This window comes from Heptranchias perlo, chromosome 8, assembly GCF_035084215.1.
Source record: "Heptranchias perlo isolate sHepPer1 chromosome 8, sHepPer1.hap1, whole genome shotgun sequence".
Classification (NCBI taxonomy): Eukaryota; Metazoa; Chordata; class Chondrichthyes; order Hexanchiformes; family Hexanchidae; genus Heptranchias; species Heptranchias perlo.
The window spans coordinates 47987617-48011741 of record NC_090332.1 but is presented as its reverse complement, the minus strand read 5'-3'; the positions used below and the strand labels follow the sequence as shown (position 1 = coordinate 48011741).

General features: G+C 41.6%; 1 protein-coding gene across 2 annotated transcripts in view; it reads left to right on the top strand.

Moving 5' to 3' along the window:
- sft2d1 (SFT2 domain containing 1) overlaps positions 1-24125 on the top strand; it is a 103202-nt gene that overhangs the window by 58580 nt on the left and 20497 nt on the right. For both annotated transcript variants that reach the window (XM_067989091.1, XM_067989090.1), the window contains 2 exons: positions 889-970; positions 20996-21031. In XM_067989091.1, the coding sequence (XP_067845192.1) occupies positions 889-970; positions 20996-21031 (118 nt within the window). The remainder of the gene's footprint in view (positions 1-888; positions 971-20995; positions 21032-24125) is intronic.

Sequence of the window (24125 nt, the reverse complement as noted above, 5' to 3'; positions counted from 1 at the left end):
CACAACTCCATGTTTGAAACTCTCCAATCAAGTTTCCGACCCTGCCATAGCCCTAACCGAAGTCACAAATGGCATTTTCTGTGACTGTGACCATAGTGCACTATCACTCTTCATCTTTCTCAATCTCTCTGCATCTTTGACACAATTGACCACACCATATTCCTCCAAAGTCTCTCCTCCATTATCCAGCTGTGTCACCTATCAAGTCGTAGCCAGACAATCTCCTACAATAGCTTCTCTTCCTGCACCATTATCTCTGGCATGTCCCAAGGATCTATCCTTGCCACCTCCTAGTTCTCATCCACATGCTGCCCCTCGGCCACATCATCCGAAGACATGACGTCAGGTTCCACGTGTACGCTGACGACATCCAGCTCCACCTCCCCAGCACCTCTCTTGACCTCTCCACTGCCTCCGTATTGTCAGCCTCTTTGTCTGACATTCAGTCCTGGATGAGCCGAAGTTTTCTCCAAATAAACATTGGGAAGACCAAAGCCATTGTCTTCGGCCCCTGCCGCAAACTCTGTTCCCTCGTTACCGATTCCATCCCCCTCCCTCACAACTGTCTGAGGCTGAACCAGACTGTTAGCAACTTCGGCACCCCATTTGACCCAGAGCTGAGCTCCCAACCCCATATCCTCCATCACAAAGACCTCCGTAACATCGTCCATTTCCGCCCCTACTTCAGCTTGTCTGCTGCTGAAAACCTTATTCGTACGCTTGTTACCTCCAAACTCGATTATTATTCATGATTTGATAACTATTAGCTGGCAGTTGAGGGTTTCTTTTTCTTCCCCTCTCTCATAAAACAGTCTTATTTGTTCTTGCCTTATCTGCAAAACTTAATTTCTGGAAACTTAATCTGTTTTTTCTGTCTCATAATTCCAGCACCTGTTTTCTCATGGGACCAATGAAGCAACTGAAGAAGATGGTTGACCCAAACCGCTTGGCTGCTACCATTGTTATGTTGGTAATTAGAATTTTATGACATAAAACTCTTCTTTTTACCAGTACATAAATTTGACATGTATTATTTCAATAAGCTGAGCAAATATATACAGGGTATCCTACCTTAAGAGAATGCTTCTCATAGGGATATTGAAAATGGAATGGGGACAAGTCTGTTGCCATTTTTCCAGTAATTATTTTGAATAATTTAAAAAGTGTAAGTCTTTCTGAAGTTCTCAAAGATCTAAATTGTAATTGTGCGAGACTATTATATTGTTAGCACTCTTTTATTTCCTCTCCCTCTCTCGCCAGCCCCCCATTAAAAAAAACACTACTGTAATTTTTACAAATACATAACCCATTTTGTGGCTTTGATGATGTTGCACCTTTACTTCCCTGTTTCAAACTATAGTTATTATGAAGTAAATGGCCGGAGCTTGCTGAAAAGTTGGATCTCCGTATCAGCTCTCTTCCTGCCACTGGGGTTTTGAAAGTGATTTCATTGATGTGACTGGAATTTTTTTTTTCAAATTGCAAAAGTTTGTCTGCACCCTTTACGCACAAAGCTATCATAATGCAATCCTGTAATATTCTACATTTGGTAAAGGTGGGCCTCAATCATAAACAAAGTTTTGTCTTGATGGCATGTTATATTTTTAGATGGATTTTTTTTAATTTGTGGATTTGAAATTGGAAATAAAGAGAAATACCCATCTGAAAGATTAAACTTTCAGAGAGTTCTGGCGAAAATAACGTAAGCCTGAAGATAAAAGAAATAGGAGATGAGAATAAAAGTCAGACCAAGATAAGGAATAAGGGTAACAAACAGTCAGGGGCAGATACAGTTATAGAACATGTATAAAATGACTGTTAAAAATAAAGTGAATGGCACAATTAATAAAAACAAATTAAATTGCCTGAACTGCAATGTGCACAGCATCCGAAACAAAACTGGAGGCAATAATTCATAGCAAGGAGCCAAATATAGCAGTGATAATTGATACATGGCTACATAAAGATCAAGACTGGCAGCTAAATATTGCAAGTTGTAACGTATTTAGAAAGGATAGGGAAGGAAGAAGGTGGGGTGGGGTAGCTGTACTCAATAACATAATGGCAGTAGAAAAAAGGAACATAACTAACATTAAGATAGAAATAGAATTCATATGGATTGAAATAAAGGATAAGAAGGGATTGATCACGGTAATGGGGTATTCTACAGATTATCTAATAGTGGAAGGGAAGAGGAGGAAGAAATATTTAAGCAAATCTATGCAATAAGTAAAAGACATAGAATAATAATCATGGGAAGCTTCAACTACCCCCAAATAAACTGGCAAGAAGTGGAAGGGAATGGGGAAAATGGAATGGAGTTTTTATAGTATGTTCAGGGCTCCTTTCTTACCCAGTACATGAAAAGCCCAACAAGAGAGGAATCGCTGCTGGATCTAGTAATGGGAAATGAACCAGAGCAGATAAGAGAAGTAAACGTGGGGAAACGTCTAGGCAATAGCGATCACAACATCATACGGTTTAAAATAATGATTGTCTTACTTATGTCTTTCTCAAAGATCAAAGTAATAGATTGGAAAAAAGCTAATTTTGAAGGGATGAGAATGAAGCTTAGGAACGTAAACTGAAAAACATTTTGACAGACAAAAAAATAGAACAACAGTGGGAAATATTTAAAAAGGTGATCAGTAGAGTTCAGGAGAAATATATTCCACTGAAGAACAAGAACAAACTAGCCAATAATGAAACACCATGTATGAATAAAGAGATGAGGGTAAAATTGAAACTAAAGAAAAACAATTAGGAAAGCAAAGAGGAACTACAAAATTAAATTATCAAGGAATATAAAAAGAAATAGTAAAGTATTCTACAGACACATAAATAACAAAAGAAAAATCAGGATAGAGATAAGACCACTAAGGGATATACAAGATAAACTCACAAGTAATGACAGTGAAATGGCAGAAATATTGAACAGTTATTTTGCCTCATTATTTACCAGGGTGACTAACAGGGTGGGCATGACATTAGAAAAAGAGATCAAAAAAGATTTAACAACATTTAAGATAGAAAGGGAGGAGATAATTGATAAACCAATCAAACTTAGATAGGATAAAACCCCTGATCTGGATGGATTGCATCCACCCATATTAAAACAAATTAGGGAAGAGATAGCAGAGGCATTATTACGTATATGTTAAAAGTCATTAGAAACGGGAATAATGCCAGAGGACTGGCAGCTAATGTGATTCCTATATTTAAAAAGGGAGATAGAATAAGTCCAGGGAACTATAGACCAGTTAGCTTAATGTTGGTGGTAGGTAAGATGATGGAATCTTTACTCAAAGATGTGATAGAAAAACATCTAGAAACCGAAAATATAATTGAGTAGTCAGCACGGATTACGAAAGTTAAGTTCACGCTTGACCAACCTTATTGAATTCTTTGAAGAAGAATCAGAAAAAGTAGACAAAGGTAATGCAGTAGATGAAATTTATTTGAATTTTCAAAAGGCCTTCAATAAGGTACCGCATAGTAGACTCATGACTAAGGTCAGAGCATGTGGAGTCAGGACAAGCTGGCTACAAAATAGAAAACAGAGTGTAGGTGTTAAGGGTAATTACTCAGACTGGCAAAAGGCGGGAAGTGGTGTTCCACAAGGATCGGTGCTGGGGCCACTTGTTTACCATTTACATAAATGATTTGGACTTGGGAATCAAAATTTGTGGATGACACCAAATTAGGAGTATAGTAAATACTGAGGAAGACTGCGACAAAATACAAGAAGACATTAATAAACTTGTGGAATTGGTGTGTAATTGGCAAATGAATTTCAATATAGATGAATTTGAAGTGGTGCATTTTGGTAGGAAGAATAAGGAGGCCACATACTGCTTGGAAAATAAGAGTCTAAATGGGATAGAGGAGCAAAGGAATCTAGGGGTACAGATTCACAACTCATTAAAAGTAGCGACACAGGTTAATAAGGTCATTTAAAAAAAAAAGCAAAGCAAACCAAGCACTAGGGTTCATTTCTAGAGGAATAGGATTAAAAAGCAGAGAAGTTATACCACAGTTAGAGTACTTATGCACCATTCTGGTCTCCGTATTATAAAAAGGATACAGAGGCAGTGGAGAAGGTGCAAAAAAGATTTACAAGGATAATACCAGAACTGAGAGGTTATACTTAACAGGAAAGACTGAACAGATTGGGGCTCTTTTCTCTAGAAAAGAGGAGCCTGAGGGGTGACCTGATAGAGATCTTTAATATTATGATAGCGTTTGATAGGGCAGACGTAGAGAAGATGTTTCCACTTGTGGGGGAGACCAGAACTAGGGGCCATAAATATAAGATAGTCACTAATAAGTCCATTCGTGAGAAACTTCTTTACCCAGAGAGTGGTTAGCGTCTGGTACTCACTACTACACGGAGTCGTTGAGGAGAATAGCGTAGATGCATTTAGAGGGAAGCTAAATAAACATATGATGGAGAAAGAATTAGAAGGTCATGCTGATATGGGTAGATGAAGTAGGTTGGGAGGAGGCTCGTGTGGAGCATAAACACTGGCATGGAACAGTTGGGGTGAATGGCCTGATTCTGTGCTGTACATTCAATGTCATTGGTTTACAGTAGAACAGTGTATGTCATATTCAGTATCTGTTTCATCTATCGTTTGGCTAAAACAGGAATATTTTTTATAGAAGTGTTAAGCTGTTAATAAGAATTTCACAGGTTGGTAACTAAGACTTTTATTTCCCTCCTCTGAGCAAATATACACCCATGGTTATAATTTGAGTTTGTACACAAAATTACTATTCTACATTTGTTCAACTTCTACATACTTTCTTCCCCATAGAGGAAAACCATCCAGGGATTTTGCCCCTCGAGAAAATCATACTTGAGCAGTCATTTATGATCCCTACCTACTCTGCTGTATGAAACCCTATGCCTTCAATGTATTTTCCCCATCATTGGCACCAGACATTCTGTTGTCTTTCTTACCAAAGTTTTAATTGGTTATTTTTTGTGGGCATAAGTACGTTAAATACTTTCTTGCGGTCCTTGGGAGTTTTGTGAAAATTTGTTTAATCCACTTGTTCCTTTGTAATTTTTTTTTGTTGCCATTTTCACCAATGCTATCACAGATTGTGGCTGCTTTCAGATTGCACCCCTCCCCACTGCAACACCTGATTCATATTAACTCATGGCTTTAAAATTTGTGTAAAATACTACAAATCCTTTCCAGCAAATGCCAGCCTTCATTGTTACATGACTCCTTTTGGTATCAAACCTGTTATTTGCTCAACAGAGGGGGCTCAGTATGCCCTTAACAGACAGCAATGGCCATTTGAGTACAAGAAGTTCAGAATGTTCTGGAACAGATCTGAACCTCCAGCTTTCCACAAGCCACTTGTCGACCCCCAGCTGCAATTCAGAAATGAGCATGAGCATGGGCAGGCTAAGTTCCCAAGACCATTCCTTTTCATGTTGCAATGGTTGAGCCTGGGTCTACTTTGGATGACATGGGAATGTAGGAACAGGGGTGGGCCATTCAGCCCCTCAAACCTGTTTCGCTATTCAATTGAATCATGGCTGATCTGTATCTTAACTCCAACTACCTGCCTTGATTCTGTAACCCTTAATACCCTAGCCTAATAAAAATCTATCAGTCTTAATTTTGATATTTTCAATTGACCTAGCCTCAATAGCTTTTGGGGGAGAGAGATCCAGATTTCCACTACCCTTTGTGTGAAGAAGTGCTTTCTGACATCACCCCTTAACGACCTAGCTCTAATTTTAAGGTTATGCACCCTTGTTCTGGATTCCCCCACCAGAGGAAATAGTTTCTGTCTATTTACCCTATTTATCCTTTGATCATCTTAAACACCTCAATTAGATCACCCCTTAATCTTCTATACTCAAGGGAATACAAGTCTAGTCTATGCAACATGCCCTCATAATTTAACCCCTTTAGCCTGACATTGCCAGGGAGAAGGTTTTGGGAAGCATACAGCTCTGATACTGCTTACTCCACCATCAGTTATTTATTAGACCTACCTTCAGGGTATCAACACCGATAGAGTGACTAAAGCATCCCAGGCATCAACCAGCACTCAACAATTCCCTCATTCCCGCTGGTGCCAACGTCAAAAATCACCAAGGCAGTCACCTAGGTCTTACCAAAAGCAAAAGACAGTGGATGCTGGAAATCTGAAATAAATCAGTATGTTTCCGGCCCAACGAGGAAGGAGGCATTGCTGGATCTAGTTCTGGGGAATGAAGTGGGTCAAGTGGAGCAAGTGTCAATGGGGGGACATTTAGGGAACAGTGATCATAGATTTAGTGATCATAGGTTTAGATTCATTATAGAAAAGGATAAGGAGTAATCTAGAGTAAAAATACTTAATTTAAGGAGGGCCAATTTCAGTGAGTTGAGAACAGGATCTGGCCCAGGTAAATTGGAATCAAAGATTGGCAGGCAAAACTATAATCGAAAAATGGGCGGCCTTTAAAGAGGAGATGGTTCGGGTACAGTCCCACAAGGGGGAAAGGTAGGCAACCAAAGCCAGAGCTCCCTGGATAACGAAAGAGAGAGTAAGATGAAGCAGAAAAAGGGGGCGCGTGACAGATGTCAGGTTGATAAGACAACAGAGAATCAGGCTGAATATAGAAAGTACAGAGGAAAAGTGAAAAAGGAAATAAGAGGGTCAAAGAGGGAGTACGAGAATAGACTGACAGCTAACATAAAAGGGAATCCAAAAGTCTTCTATAGGCATCTAAATAGTAAACAGGTAGTAAGAGGAGGGATGGGGCCGATTAGGGCTAAAAGGAGATCTATGCATGGAGGCAGAGGGCATGGCTGAGATACTAAATGAGTACTTTGCAACTGCCTTTACGAAGTAAGATGCTGCTGCCAAAGTCACAGTAAAGGAGGAAGTAGTTGAGTTACTGGATGGGCTAAAAATTGATAGAGAAAATACTAGAAAGGCTGGCTGTACTTAAAGTAGATAAGTCACCTGGTCCAGGTGGGTTGCATCCTAGGTTGCTGAAGGAAGTAAGGGTGGAAATTGCAGAGGTGCTGACCATAATCTTCCAATCTTCCTTAGATATGGAGAATTGCAAATGTTACACCCTTGTTCAAGAAAGGGTGTAAGGATAAACCCGGCAACTACAGGCCAGCCAATTCAACTTCGGTAGTGGGGAAGCTTTTAGAAATGATAATCCAGGACAAAATTAAGAGTCACTTGGACAAGTATGAATTAATAAAGGAAAGCCAGCACGGATTTGTTAAAGGCAAATCATGTTTAACTAATTTGATTGAGTTTTTTGATGAGGTAACAGAGAGAGTTGATGAGAGCAGTGTGGTAGATATGTATATGGACTTTCAAAAAGTGTTTGATAAAGTGCCACATAGTAGGCTTGTCAGCAAAATTGAAGCCCATGGATAATAGGGGGAAAGGCAGCATGGTTACAAAATTGGCTAAGTGACAGGAAACAGAGAGTAGTGGTGAATGGTTGTTTTTTGGACTGGAAGAAGGTATACAGTGCTGTCCCCAGGGGTCGGTACTAGGACCACTGCTTTTTTTATATATATATTAATGACTTGGACTTGGGTGTACAGGGTGCAATTTCAAAATGTGCAGATGACACAAAACTTGGAAGTGTAGTAAACAGTGAGGAGGATAGCAACATACTTCAAGAGGACATAGACAGGCTGCTGGAGTGGGCAGACACGTGACAGATGAAATTTAATACAGAGAAGTGTGAAGTGATGCGTATTGGCAGGAAGAATGAGGAGAAGCAATATAAACTAAATGGTACAATTCTAAAGGGGGTGCAGGAACTGAGAGACCTGTGGGGTATACGTGCACAAATTGTTGAAGGTGGCAGGGCAGGTTGAGAAAGTGGTTTAAAAAAGCATACGGGATCCTGGGCTTTATAAATAGAGGCATAGAGTACAAAAGCAAGAAGTTATGTTGAACCTTTATAAAACAATAGACTAGAGAATCTGGGGTTGTTTTCCTTAGAGCAGAGAAGGTTGAGAGGAGATTTGATAGAGGTGTTCAAAATCATGAGGGGTCTAGACAGAGTAGATTGTGGGAAATTGTTCTCATTGGCAGAAGGGTTGAGAACCAGAGGACACAGATTTAAGGTGATTGGCAAAAGAACCAAAGGTGACATGAGGAAAAACTTTTTTACGCAGCGAGTGGTTTTAATCCGGAATTTATTTTTATTACTCGTTCCTGGGATGTGGGCATCGTTGGCGAGGAATGCACTGCCTGAAAGGGTGGTGGAGGCAGATTCACTCAGCTTTCAAAAAGGAATTGGATAAGTACTTGAAGGGAAAAAATTTGCAGGGCTAAGGGGAAAGGGTGGGGGAGTGAGTCTAGCTATATTGCTGTTGCAGAGATCCTGAACTAGCCCAATGGCCTCCTTCTGTGCTGAAACCATTCTATGATTCTATAATTCTATAACTGGTTCGGCCACAGCTGGAGTATTGTGTCCAGTTCTGGGCACTGCACTTGAGGAAAGATGTTAAGGCCTTAGAGAGGATATGGAAAAGATTTACTAGAATAGTTCCAGGGATGAGGAACTTCAGCTACATGGATAGACTGGAGAAGCTAGGGTTGTTCTTCTTTGAGCAGAGAAGGTTTAAGAGGAGATTTAATAGAAGTGTTCAAAATCATGAAGGGTTTAGATAAAGTAAATAAAGAGAGACTGTTCCCGTTGGCGGAAGCGTCAAGAACCAGAGGACACAGATTTAAGGTGATTGGCAAAAGAACCAAAGGCCACATGAGGAAAACCTTTTTTACGCAGCGAATAGTTATGATCTGGAATGTGCTGCCTGAAAGGGTGGTGGAAGCAGATTCTTTGGTTGTGGCTTTCAAAAAGAAATTGGATAAACACTTGGGGAAAAATTTGCACGGCTATGGGGGAATGGGACTAACTGGACTGTTCCTACAAAGAGCCAGTACAGGCTCAATGGCCGAATGGCCTGCTTTTGTGCTGTAACCATTCTATGATTCTAAAAACAGAAAATGCTGGAAGTTTCTATTTTGTCTTTTAAAAAGCATTTGGACAATTACATGGGTAAGATGGGTATAGAGGGATATGGGCCAAGTGCAGGCAATTGGGACTAGCTTAGTGGTATAAACTGGGCGACATGGACATGTTGGGCCGAAGGGCCTGTTTCCATGTTATAAACTTCTATGATTCTACTCAGCAAGTCAGGCAGCATTTGTGGAGAAAGAAACAGTATCAATGTTTCAGATCGATGACCTTTCGTCAGAACTGGAAGAAGTTGAAGATTTAACAGTTTTTAAGCAATTACAGAGCCAGGGAAAACGGGGGAGTGAGGGGAGGAAAGAACAAAAAGGAAGGTCTGTGATAGGGTGGAAAATAAGGTGGAGGGTAGGAGTGATTAAATGATAAAAGGGATAATGGTGCATGGCAAGGAGGGTTGTAATGGGACAAGTAAAGAAACAAAAGACGGGTCTAGAGGAGTTGTAAATGGCAACAGCAGAACCATTACCAGCTCCTGCTGTCCAAAAAAATGAAAGCAATGGTTATGATCTGAAGTTATTGAAATAAATGTTGAGTCCAGAAGGTTGTAAAGTGACTAATCGAAAGATGAGGTGCTGTTCCCTAAGCTTCCGTTGAGCTTACTTGGAACAGTGTAGGAGGCCAAGGTCAGAGTGGGAATGGGACGGGGAATTAAAGTGGCAAGCGACCAGCACATCAGGGTCACGCTTGCGGACTGAGCAGAGGTGTTCAGCAAAGCGATCACCCAATCTGCGTTTGGTCTCCCCAATGTAGAGGAGACCACATCGTGAGCAGCGAATTCAGTATATTAAATTGAAAGAAATACAAGTTTCACCTGGAAGGAGTGTTTGGGGCCTTGGACGGTGGGAGGGCAGGTGTTGCATCTCCTGCGCTCGCACGGTAAGGTGCTGTGGGGAAGTCAGCGGGTGTTGGGGGTGATGAAGAGCGGACCAGGGTGTCGCGGAGGGAAAGGCCTTTTGGAATGCTGAAAGGGGAGGGTAAGGGAAGATGTGTTTGGTGGTGGCATCGAGCTGCAAGTGGTGAAGGATGATACGTTGAATGTGGAGGCTGATGGGGTGGAAGGTGAGGATAAGGGGGACCCTATCATGGTTCTGGGAGAGAGGGAAAGGGGTGAGGCAGAAATGCGGGAAATGGGACTGACACGGTCGAGGGCCCTGTCAACTACAGTGGAGCGGAATCCTCGGTTGAGGAAAAGGGAAGACATATCGGAAGCATTGGTGTGGAAGATGGCATTTCAGAACAGATGCAACAGAGACGGAGAAATTGGGTGAAAGGAATAGAGTCCTTACAGGAAGCGGGGTGGGAGGAAGTGTAATCAAGGTAGCTGTGGGAGTTAGTGGGCTTATAGTAGATATTGGTTGACAGCCAATCCCCAGAAATGGAGATAGCGAAGTCGAGGAAGGGAAGAGTTGGAGGTGGACCATGTGAAGGCGAGGGAAGGGTGGAAGTTGGAAGCAAAGTTGATGAAATTTTCCAGTTCGGGGCGAGAGCTGGAAACGGCACTAATACAGTCATCAATGTACTGGAAAAAGAGGTGAGGCAGGGGACCTGAGTAAGACTGGAACAAAGAATGTTCCACGTATCCCACAAAAAGGCAGGCATAGCTAGGAACCATGTGGGTTCCCATAGCGACACCTTTTATTTGGAGGAATTGAGTGGACTCAAAGGAGAAGTTGTTCAATGTAAGAACAAGTTCAGCCAGGCGGAGGAGGGTGGTGGTGGATGGGGACTGGTTGGGCCTACGTTCAAGGAAGAAGCTGAGGGCCCGCAGGCTGTCCTGGTGGTGGATGGGGGTGTAGAGACAGGACATCTATGGTGAAAAGGAGACTGTTCGGGCCAGCAAACTGGAAGCTGTTAAAGTGGTGGAGGATGTCGGAAGAATCGCGGATGTAGTTAGGAAGAGACTGGACAAGGGGAGAAAAAAATACAGTCGAGATAGGAAGAAATAAGTTCTGTGAGGCAAGAACAGGCTGAAACGATGGGTCTACCGGGACAATCTGTTTATGGATCTGGGGAAGGAGGTAGAAGCGGGCTGTGTGGGGTTGGGGGAACTATGAGATTGAAGGACGTGGGGGGAAGATCTCCAGAGGGGTGAGGTCAGTTACGGTCTGGGGAACTATGGCTTGATGTTCGGTGGTGGGGTCATGCGAACATACGAATTAAAAGCAGGCGTAGGCTATTCGGCCCCTCGAGCCTGCTCTGCCATTTGATAAGATCATGGTTGATCTGATTGTGACCTCAACCCTACTTTCCCATCTACCTACCATAACCTTTTGACTCCCTTGTTAATCAGGAATCTATCTAACTCAGCCTTAAAAATATTCAATGACCCTGCCTCCACTGCTTTCTGGGGAAGGGAGTTCCACAAACTCACAACCCTCAGAGAAAAAATTTCTCCTCATCTCTGTCCTAAATGGGAGACCCCTTATTTTTTAAACTGTGGCTCCTAGTTCTAGTCTTTCCCACAAGTGGAAACATCCTCTCAGCATCTACCCCTTCTAGTCCCCTCAGGATCTTATATGTTTCAATAAGATCACCTCTCATTCTTCTAAACTCCAGTGTACACAGGCCCAACTTGTCCAACCTTTCCTCATAAGATAACCCACTCATCCCAGGAATCGGTCGAGTGAACCTTCTCTGAACTGCCTCCAAAGCACTTATGTCCTTTCTTAAATAAGGAAGCCAAAATCAGCACACAGTATTCTCGACGTGGCCTCACCAATGTCCTGTACAACTGTAGTAAAACATCTCTATTTTTATATTCCATTCCCCTTGCAATAAATGACAACATTCTATTTGCCTTCCTAATCACTTGCTGTACCTGCATACTAACTTTTTGTGATTCGTGTCGGAGAGTTGACGTTCATCCTCCGCAAGGTAGAGGTCTGTTCACCAAACAACAACAGCGCCGCCCTTGTCAGCAGGTTTAATGACAAAGTCAGGGTTGAACCTGAGAGAACGGAGTGCTGCAAGTTCAGAGGGAGTTAGGTTAGAGAAATTGGAGCAGCCAATGTCATGCCAGCAGTTCGCAATGAAAAGATCGAGAAGGTAAGAGGCCAGAGGGGTCCAGGTGGAACGAAAATTCTGAAGGCGGGAGAATGGGTCCGCTGTGCTGGGGGGGGAAGACTCGTGGGCACGGAGGCAATGGCGACGGAAGAAAAGCTCAGCATTGTGTCAAGCTCGGCTTGGCTTTATGTCAGATATGAATTCAAGTTGACCTAAAGTCTTAACCAGATGTGGATCCTTCCATCATCGATACACTATTAGGGGAAAAAGGTGCACACTGTTGATTAAAGAACACTTCCAGGCTGTTGCCCTCCCAACAACAGGATTCCTCAAGGACACTTTTGAAGTTATACTTTCAGCTATTGAAAGTCTGACCCACCATATGGCCAGCTTTACCCATGGCCCCATTTCCATTAGTGGCTGTGCTACTCTCCACATGGGGCCTCCCTCGGCCCCATAAAGAAAGCCTTGGCTTCAGTTAAGTTATCGGAGGCCAGCAATTATGTTACAGAGACCATGCCAGGTTATCCCCCTCTCCCCCCTCATCTCTGTTAAAGAAAAGGATGAAGAATAAGGATTATAGAGCAGGCACTATAACCAATATTGTATATTAACCCCGCTGTGGACAGCAACAAGGATATTCTGGAAGAACCTGTTCCAGACAGCCCCAGTGTCATCCAGCCCATCAAGCTGTACTGTGTCCCCAAATAGTTCCCAATCATCGGCTGACTTTCTGGTCATCTTCAAGATCTAGCTAAAGTTGAGTTCGCCATTCTTGGGGAAAAAAACAGTAGTTCTTGAGAAGGAGATGGGAGCAACTAGCCATGTATGGTAAATAGCTTTACCCACATGTAACACTCCACAGTTGCATGGCCTCCTACAAAGTACATTCGTGAAAATTTGTGCAGTCTGTCCAGATTGACTGACTTGCCACACAGATCTCTGCCATTGCCACAGTCTAATACGTACAGCATCAACTGGACACCAAAATTGCTCCGATAGTTGGAACTGCCTGCCCTCTATGTTGAGAACCAGGCAACGCAATGTGCTACCATTTGGCCTGATTCTGGCTTCCGGGGTCTTTTCCAAGTGTCTGTTGGTAATGGAAGCCTCCCTGAAGCAACTGAGATTTCAAATTTACCCCTACCTGGGCAACTGGTTCATCAGCGCATCCTCAATACTGGTAGAAAAGGAGGTCCAACAGACTCTAGTATTGTTGGAGTGCCTGGAATTTGTATTTCAGAAAATCCTATCTATTCTCACTTAATATTTGGCCTTTATAAGTACCTGGTTCTAGATGACTGTGGACAGTGCCTTGCTCATCACTGCCATACAAACTGAATAATCCACCATCCGAGTAGGGTACAAAATATAGGTCCAAACTGTTTGCAGGTTCTGAATCAGTCCAATGACTACCTTTTGTCCAGGGATTGGTACATAATGTAGCGGACCTACAAGAGATGGAAATATTTGAATTAGGGTACTGCAAACAGGAAGAATGGGCAGATGCTACACCCTTACAGGAAATAACTATTCCTGCCTTTTGTTTAAAGATATATAAAATTCCAAGAAAATGTATTTGTAGAATTCATCCTATATTTCAAATCTATCCTTTTCTGTTTTCTACCTCCCTGGAGCTGGCTCACACTTAACAGTTTTCCTCCTACTTATCTTGATTGCTGCATGCAAGCCAGCTGGGGAAATCCTGATGTAAAAAGATTTTTTTTTAGGTACACGAGATCCAGGAGTTGAGCTGAAGTGTCTGTTTGCAGCCTGAGACTCCTAATTGTTCTAGATCTCAGAATCTGGGCCAGTTCAGGAGTTTGTGACAGTTTCAGAATGTGTGCTAGATCTGGTGGGATGAACCCAGACATCCAAAATTTATTTGGAACATTAAGCAAAGCAGTAGTCATGTCTGTGACCTTTGCACTCCAGGAGATTTATTTTGTGTATTGGGAAAAAGGACCATCTCTTTTCCTGTTCCTCCACCCCAAAATACCAACCACTAGTCCTGATTATCGTGAGAACAAAATGATGAACTGTTTGGAAGCCAGCAAGAGAGAAAATAGGCAATACGCATCAGATACCCATTTAACAAGCAACAATGCAGAACAACTGGAATTGACAGAAGTTAATTAACTCTCTTAATTTCACATGAGTGCTTCATTTTGAATAGCACTGTTTCAACGCTGCACCCTGGGCACTTCAGATGCCACACTGAGATTTTCAATTGACCAGTGCCAAAAGCTGCTGGTGCAGGTCAGTATAAATGGAAGCAAGGACAACTCTAAACTTTGGTTTATAGTTCTGTTAAAGGTCTTTTTTAAAAAAATACCCGAGGGTGTAACAGTCTAGCCTTCAATTTCTACAGATTCTCTTGCATGGTTAAAAATTGGCCTGAATCAAAGTTGGTAAGCAGTGCTCCATGTACTGAGCTCATACCCTCAAAGCTCTCTTCACTGTACATTTTACCTTACCGTGGAAAAACAGTTTTTTGAATTAAACCAAACTTTGCCTTATCTAGTGTTAACACGATCCATCATCGGAGTGATTGACAAAATACATGTGCAAAAGACGCTGATATCCAGTCCAGAGCGTGGTTGGGGGGGGTTCTATCATTACTTCACTGAGTCTCTCTATCCTACAAGTAGATATTGGGCAATGTGAGTCAACCCTCAAAAAAGTAAGATGCTCAGACTACTTACAGACTGATACCACTTAACCGGAGAATGTATCTACGGTAGACCCAAATTTATAACAAGCACTTTGGGATATCCCAAAGACATGAAAGGTGCTATATAAATGCATGTTGTTTTTCAAAACTCAGCTCAGACCAGCACAAAACTGTGCAAGGATCATGAAATGCAAAGCATAGACTTCACTTCTGACTCCATTCCTTCCCCTCTATTTTGTCCCTCCTTTCCAGAAGGAGTGGAGAATATTGACTTGCGGTATGTATTTATACTCAGTCCCCTTTGTACTGCAGAGTTACCTCCAACAACAAGAGGACAACCCTGTCAAATAAACAAACCGACACTTGCAGTCAGAGGCACCAAAATCTTCCTGGAGCAGGGCTTTGACTGGGTGCCTCCAAATGCAAAGCCAAAGCAGCTTCATGATGAAAAGCAGCTTGTATTATTCCAAATGTTTTTCCTCTTTCCTGTTTAATTCAACCCCCAAGTGTTCTTGTTGGTTAATAATTAACCTGTTGGAATTTTCACAGTTATTAATTCTGACCTTCAAATGCCCTCAGAGAAATTCTTGGGTTATTCATGCTGTTACTCATTATTGACATATTCCACCAATTTACTACCTGTTCTTAATATCTTTTAATCAGTCTCTTTGTTTAAATCGTATCATTCGTAAATGCCCACCAATGCTAGCCTTACAACAACTCAGGAATGTAGTTAACACTTATTACAGCAGTTCTTTGTTATATCATCTACAAATAAATAGTTTACTGTATTGGGATTAGCGTTAGTTACTTGTTTGTAGCTCCATTTTTACTATTCAGATTGAAAACTGCAGTAAAATATGAAACACTCCCAAATATCAAGGAATTGACTTTCCAGCTTCTCATCCAATCTTAAAAAAAAATTTTTTTTGAAGCATAATTTAGAAAAATTCATACTGTGTAGAAAATATTTAAGATTTATTTCCTTCAGGTATCAGTCATACTTGGCTAGTAATGAAATTTCCTGGCTTAGATTCCTATTGATTGTCATCCAGGAAGAATGCTGATTACCATGGCGCTAAATGGTTCTGTAGCTGATATTTCCTGAATGTGGAGACCCAAAATTACGGGCTTCTCTGGAGGAGGAGAACTATCTATGTTTTAAATCTCATGTAGAAGCTGTGACTTTTTCTAACAGTTCTCACCCAGATCAGAGGTGTTCCCCCACGATGATTAGAGGAAAGGGCGCTGGAGAACTTCACATTTAAAGTACTCCCTAAATCTGAGTACCTCAGTGGACGAATGCAGCATGTTTTGTGATCAGAGTCATGCAGACCAAGAATGTCCTAGATTTGGTCCCTGGTCTCTGCTGAGTTGACCGATCACAACAAGGGTAGCAATGAGGTAACTATTTTTAGCCTCAACAGTCTTTCACAAATGACCCTACTGGAAGTTCACACTTGTGGAGACTGAAAAAGGACAGGGTCACATTTGGCTATAATGGCCCTTGTGGACAAATAGCCCAGCAATACTTGCTATCCAAACTCAGACATGAAAAATGGCTACTTGAATGAGATGATGGAGCACGAATAATGTCCATGAATGTACATACTGGCAAGAGTCACAAGAAGAGACTTAAGGGAGTAAATTGAGAGTGGGCAAGAAGTGCTCCCTCCATTTTCTTCTCCATTAGTAATTTTTAAAACTTCATGTACGTTATGAAAGACAATATATAAACGAAGACAATTTTGCACTGCAAGGAAATTAGTTGTTTCAGAGCGGCATTGGCAGAGGCCGGGGGACAATTTGATCGATCGCCTGCATTTTGGGTGCATCGCTAGGTGAAGGGAGAAAGTAACTGAAAGAGGAGGAATCTTGTCATCACAAAAGAAGGTACAGTATATTTAAATTGGTTATCTACAATTGAATACTATAGAACTATAGCTAAAATATAGCAGCTCTGGTGTCTTTATTGCACACCTGTGGTGCATCAGCTTTTAAAAAAAAAACACTAATTTATTGATAATACATTTGGTTTTAAGCCTGTTTAAACCTTTGGGATTCACATGTTTTATTTTACTTCCCTATTCTTGCTGGGGTTTTGGCTGCATGGGTGCTGGACATCCTACAGTATCTTAGCTAAGTAGCCTTTGATAGTCATGTTAATATTTATGTGTGAGCCTTGACTGAGAGTATCAACTGGCTGTTCGACTGTGGGGCCATCACAACTGAGTCCAATCATGTATCTTTCACACATGTATCTTCAGCAAGGGTTGCTGAATAGGGAGCTGATTTCCACTTGAGCTTTACTACTGCCAACTACAGCGTCTGTACTGCCGCCTCAGCTGAGATTAGCTAAGTTAGACGGACCCAGGATTAAACCTACAATTATTTTGCTCTAGATCACTCTGTTACACATTGGATAGACTCACTGAGCCATTGGGAAAGACCTTGAATGGTCACTTGAGTGAGATGCTGGAGGGCCACTGTGCCCTTGAATACATGCCTCTCCAGGAGAGGAGGGCTAAGGGGATTCATCTTTTTTAAGAAAAGAAAGCTAAAACAGCAATCTTAAATAGGAAATTGTAATTGTTAGCAGGTGTTGTCAAATTGTTCCTTTTTAGATCATGATTTTAAAAGCATGTATTTTGCAGCATTTTTTAATTTAATACCAAAGCATTTTCTTCTGCCACAAGTGTTGCGCTGGATTACATGAAAAAAAAACAAGTCAAGAACTAACAATTGCAAGGCTGGTCAGTATACCAGAATATACAATATATAATTGTATTTTAGAAAGGTGGAGTAGAATTCTAGCACACAGAAAACTAGTTAAAACCCTGTGATCCTGGGGCTGCCTTTGCCAAAAGACCAAAATCGCATTATGCGAGAAGTGGGATTACATTTCCCATTTATTTTCTAACAAGTAGGATTGTGCTAGTTGTTTTTGTGGGTCGCATCTTTCTCTCACTCTTCCATTCAGCTTCACCTTTTACCCATTGTTGCAATCTGCAACTTGCACACATTCCGATTACATTGACATTGGCTGCTGCTCTATATTTACTAACGTACTGTTATGTAAAAACACTACCAAAATATCTCTCTGCAGATAACATCCATCAATAGCAAATGCATGGTCCCCCGCCCTACATTCTCACTATGTTGAAATCAGCACGCATTGTATAGTCTCTTCCTCTAAGTGATTCATTCCCTGGATCTCAAAACTGTGGAATTCCATAGATTTTTCCATTTTTTTTCCTCCTACAATCTTCAGGCTTCAACCCAAGCTTGGCATCACTTAAACACTGCATCCTGATGTATATCTTGTTACCTTTTACTTTTTTCCCCTTAGCTCTATCTTGCATTATGGGCCTTGATCTTTCTACATAATTTCTCAAATTATTTTTAATATGACTTAAGTGATAATCCTACAGGAGCCGCTTTATATGCAGTCCTTCCAGCACTAGTGTTTAGAATACTGTTTGAATGGATAATACATGTTAATAATTCAAAACATTTGAAAATACAGAGTGTACACATGAAGGAGCATTGGATATGAGAAAATAAACTACTAGTGTTGTACTGGCACTGAAATGTGCACCATCAGTGCTAAGGTTTAAAATGTCATTCCGTAGTAACAGGGCAAAGGCAGACATAAAATTTAAATTATAGGTTAACCCATATATCTTGTGTGTTTTTTGGTTAGTTTTCATACTTTATCATATTGTTGTTTCATAATATCTCTCTACTTCAGCTTATTTCCCATTAAAAATAATTTGAATGGCATTTTGATACATAACTAATGACCACTCAAACAGAGACTGTTGCATGAGTCACTTTGAGTGGTGTACTTTTCATTACATTGTCATCCTCATACCATACGAATCAGCCAAAGTTGTCATGGGGAAAATCACAAAGATGCAGTTCTTTTTTTTAAATATTTGAACAAGGTGGCACCCTTGCCATGTTATTTCTAGGTGCCTCCCCAAGCTGCTATGTATTCCTTTTTCTCATTTTCAGTGAGTTGCTCTTCTCTGCTGTTTTGACCTAATCTGATTTTTTGGCATCTTTGGCTCCAAAATGCCAATAAACAGCCTTGAATGTTAAGCAGTGTTAGACTTTCACTCGCTAGTCTATAAATATTGGTACACCTGTTGAACAAAAGTCACGATCAGCAAGCCAGAAAGGTCTTGTTCAAGATCCCTGTTCTAGGATGTATTTCAGATTTACCATTGGTGCTGAAGCCACTCATTATTTCATCCATGAGTGAATGCTTTGCTCTGAATTGACTCCATCTGTTCAAGAGTTGGAGGTTTTCTCACTGGATAGGCCTGTTCACATGGCTATTGAACACAAGGCTGCTAACTAAAGGTCTGTTATCATCTGTAGCAGAAACATTTTTTTCTGATCCATTACCATGCAAGATTCTGGATACATTTGCAGAATTTGGGCTGGAAGTCAAGTTCTACCAGATGCATACTGCACGCCTTGCACATTTCATATTTCCCTTTAGAAAGGTACTGTTGGATAACACCATGCTATTTGTGCTTCAGAAAGGATCATGGCAATTTAAGCCAATTTATAATTCACCTGCAACTCCTTGGTATTTGATCTAATTTTCCATAAACCTGTGTATCATTCTTCTGAAACTTTGCATTCTTGGGAGTTAAAATTCCATGATGGAAAACTGAACTCATGGCCTCACGTTGATGAGTCATTGATTTCTAAGTGAACTGATAATTAGCCAGCCATAAATGATCTGGTATGATGATCTGACTATCCTTAGACCTCTCACGAAATTGGTTTGGAAGGTAGTATCAGAATTTCATTCATAACAGGAAGTTATAATTCATCTTTCTACCTCCGTATAATTCAGAAGTTCCATTATGTGGGTGACAAACAAATTCTGTCTGGGTACAATGTCTGTTCAGAAATCTAGACAGTCTTTTGGCCCCCATGGTACAAATACAGTATTGGGATTGTCATTTTGAGGTAAAGATTAGTGACAGTTGAAAATATCCTACATTGTATTCTGGAAAATGAGAAATTTTAATGTAAAGTGAAGCATTTTGAAACTAGATCACCTTTGCCTAATTTGTCTACAATGCAATAACTTACAATTGTTCCTCTTGTATTTTCATTGCACATTTGCTATTGTTTGGATCGAGTGGCCAATGGCAATCTACTGTTCTTGCTGCAAATATTTTATCTTAAGTTTGAGAGAGCACCCCCTCCTAGATACTACAATCTTAGACTTGAATACAATGCAGAGGGTGGTGTAGCAAGAAGAAAGATTATGAAGCAAATTTTCATCTTCAGGAACACATAGAGGAAAATCTGGCTAGTGCTGGCATAGTTTTCTGTCCATTCCTTTAAATGGATAGAAAATTATGTGCAGCATGAAGCTTTGCACCAGAAGCACTGACAATGAAACATTTACCCCATATGAGACCTAATTAATTATTTCAATGCTTTCACGTACCTTTCCAACCAAATCGCTCCATGGAGCTCTCTCCTTTTAAAGATTCTGAAGATTTGTTCATAGTTGCACAGTTACATTTTATACTTGTAGTTTTGGTATTCTGTCTCCTCTGGTCAGAAGAAATCTCCCATAGGAGAAGTGCATCAGTACAGGGTGGGGGTACGAAGGGAAGGCCTCATGGGCACTATTATGATGTCACTGAAATAGACAGCTTAAAGATACTGCATCCTTTAGTATATGGAGGAAGTTAACATTCAAAAAATGATGGCAACCCTACTGCATAGGGAATTCAACTCTAATAATTCACCCCTTTTATTTTTTAAACTTTTGTTATTAAACTTTTGCTAGAAGACTGTGTATTTGGTTTCCATGACACCATAGAGTGGGAAGACATAGATTTGATTTCTCCCCCCCACTGCCCCTTCATTCAGTTGCAGTTCTGAGCCATGCTGTGCGGGTAACTATTTCCTTCTCTATGCCACTGTTATGTTACTCGGGCTGCTGATATAGACTGGAATTAACTGTGGTCTGGGAAGAGGCTATCTGCTTTTCTTTCATCAGTGGCCGCAGGTAATTAGTGTACAAAACCAATAAAGGGAGTATTAAACGAGGAGAAAAAGTTTGTTCATGACAGATTTTGGGCAGGTAGTTTCTTGCAGAATGAACAGTTGCAAGGTAGTTCATCTGCTCTGGTCATCGAATGTGAGCATTCCAAGTAGCTGTAACAATGGCTTGTTTGAGTGTGAACTACTTGTACATATACTGTATTAGTTCTTTTTTTAAACATTTTTCTCTTTGTATTATTCTACAGCTGTGCTTCATCTTAACGCTATGTGCAGTCTTTTGGGTAGGTGCCATTTACGGTATCCCTTTTTTTGCTCTAGTATAGATTGTCATTAGATTAAGAATAAAACAATGCAGGCCACCCAATGGCCTAGTGCATAAATCCATAAACTTTTGTTGCACTAAGCTATATGGCTCAGAAGATCCCTCCCCAATTCAACCTTTGGTTTGTGCTGAGTCAGCTGATTTTAGCTAGGATGTTAACAGTTGGGCTTAGTGCCCCTGAGCTTTGTCTAACTCGGCCTCCACAACTTTTTGGGGTAAAGAATTGCAAAGATTCACAGCCCTCTGGGAGAAGAAATTCCTCCTCATTTCCATCTTAAAACGGGCGACCCCTTATTCTGAGACTATGTCCCCTAGTTTTAGATTTCCCCCATGAGGGGTAACATCCTCTCAGCATCTACTCTATCGAGTTCCCTCAGAATCTTGTATGTTTCATTAAGATCTCCTCTCATTCTTCTAAACTCCAATGAGTATAGACTCAACCTGTTCAATCTTTCCTCATAAGACAACCTTTTCATAGCCGGAATCAACCTAGTGAACCTTCTCTGAACTGCCTCCAATGCAAGTATGTCCTTCCTTAAATAAGGGCACCAGAACTGTACGCAGTACTCCAGGTGTGGTCTCACCAGCACCCTGTACAGTTGTAGCATGACTTCCCTGCTTTTATACTCCATACCCCTAGAAATAAAGGCAATATTCAGTTGGCCTTCCGGATTACCTGCTGCACCTGTATGTTGACTTTTTGTGTTTCACGTACGAGGACACCCAGATCCCTCTGTACTGCAGCATTTTGTAGTATTTCTCCATTCAAGTAATATTTTGCTTTTTTATTTTTCCTCCCAAAGTGGATGACTTCACATTTTCCCACATTATATTCCATTTGCCAAATTTTTGCCCATTCGCTTAACCTGTCAATATCTCTTTGCAGACACTGTGTCCTCATCGCAACTTGTTTTTCCACCTATCTTTGTATCATCAGCAAATTTGGCCACAAGACACTCTGTTCCTTCATCCAAGTCATTGATATATATTGTAAATAGTTGAGGCCCCAGCACTGAGCCCTGCGGCACCCCACTAGTTACAGATTGCCATTTTGAAACTGACCCTTTTACCCTGACTCTTTGTTTTCTGTTAGTTAACCAATCCTCTATCCATGCCAGTATATTACCCCCAACACCATGAGCTCTTATCTTGTGCAGTAATCTTTTATGTGGCACCTTATCGAATGCCTTTTGGAAATCCAAATATACTGCATCCATTGGTTCCCCTTTATCTACCCTGCCCGTTACTTCCTCAAAGAACTCTAATAAATTTGTCAGACATGATTTCCCCTTCATAAAACCATGTTGACTCTCCTTGATTGTATTATGAGTCTCCAAATGTCCTGCTACTACTTCCTTAATAATGGATTCTAGGATTTTCCCAATGACAGATGTTAGGCTAACTGGTCTATAGTTACCTGCTTTCTGTCTCACTCCCTTTATGAATAGGAGTGTTAGGTTTGCAGTTTTCCAATCCGCTGGGACCTTTCCAGAATCCAGAGAATTCTGGAAGATTACAACCAATGCATCCACTATCTCTGTAACCACTTCCTTTAAGACCCTCTGATGCAAGCCATCAGGTCCAGGGGACTTGTCAAGTTTTAGAATCATTGGGCTCCATTTTAGTACCCGCTATCTGGTGCGTTCCTGGTGGGGGGGCTCCGAAAATCGGGGAATCCCGGAGCGGGTCAGGAGCCCGGCTCCAACCCGCCCACTTCCGGGTTCCCCACAGATGCGCCAACGTGCACGTGCAGCCCCCGCATGTGGGACTCCTGCAGGCAATTAAAGCCGGCGGGGTGGCACTTAACGGTATTTATCTTGTCATTTCAGGTCATTAACAGATCTGATTAAAGGAATATGTCAGGAGGGGTGGGATTTTAGAAACAACTGGAACTGTTTGCCATACTGGGGGAAACACTCCCAGTTGAAATGGACGTGTTGCAGCTATCAGCCTGTGGCAGCTGCAAAGGTCCATTTGACAGGTGGGGGGGAGGGGAGAGGGGAGACCCTCACTCATTGCAGGAGGCCACTCTGTCACTTGGGACAAAGTTTGGCCTCCACCACCCTCCTCCTGACAATCAAATTCACCAACTTGCACACTTACCCCGGGGTCCAGAGACATGTACCTACCTTGCGGACCCCCTCAGATGTACATCTTCCGGATGGGGGCCGCTGTAGCTGCAGTCATGACCAGCCTCGCCGGCCAAGCTGTCCACCTCTGACACGTGGAGCTCCACAACACAGTGCTGTGACACATCCACCTGCACAGCAGGAGGGAGCGCAACCGCAGAGAGAGATGTGTCGCAGGGGGCACTACCCTCGCCACAGGGTCCACAGACCGAGGCTCAGTATACTGGACCTCTCTGAGCAGCAGTGCACACGGAGGCTCAGAGTCACTCGACATGTAGTCGTGGACATCTGCAGCCTCCTTCATGCCGAGCTGCTCCCGGCTGGCCCGAGCACCATCTTCTTACCTGTCGCTGTCAAAGTCACCACTGCCCTCAACAACTTCTCCTCTACATCCTTCCAGGGTGCCACCGGGGACATCGCTGACGTCTCTCAGTCGTCTGCACAAAAGAGCCCTGCAAATACACCTAAAACCCACTTTGCAGTGACACAATGGGTGGCATCAGGTGTGGATCTTCATTGTGATCCTCAGGAAAGGGCATTATTGCACAAACCAGACAAGATTCGCAAAGATGTGGCAGTAGTGGTGCCAATATAATATGTAATATGAGTTGGTCAGAAATTAAATATAAGTAAAAACCATTCCTTTATAATTGCCCTTATTTAAGTTTAATACAGTAGTTTCAGACCCAAGATCCTCGCTCTCAAACTGGATGTGAAATTCTATCATGTTATGATCACTGCTTTCCAAGGGATCCTTTACTCTGAGATCATTAATTAATCCTGTTTCCATTACCAGATCCAAAATGGCCTGTTCCCTGGTTGGTTCCCCAACGTATTGGTCTAAGAAACAGTCCCTAATACACTCTATGAATTCCTCCTCGGGGCTATTTTTGCCAATTTGATTTGTTCAATCTATGTGAAAGT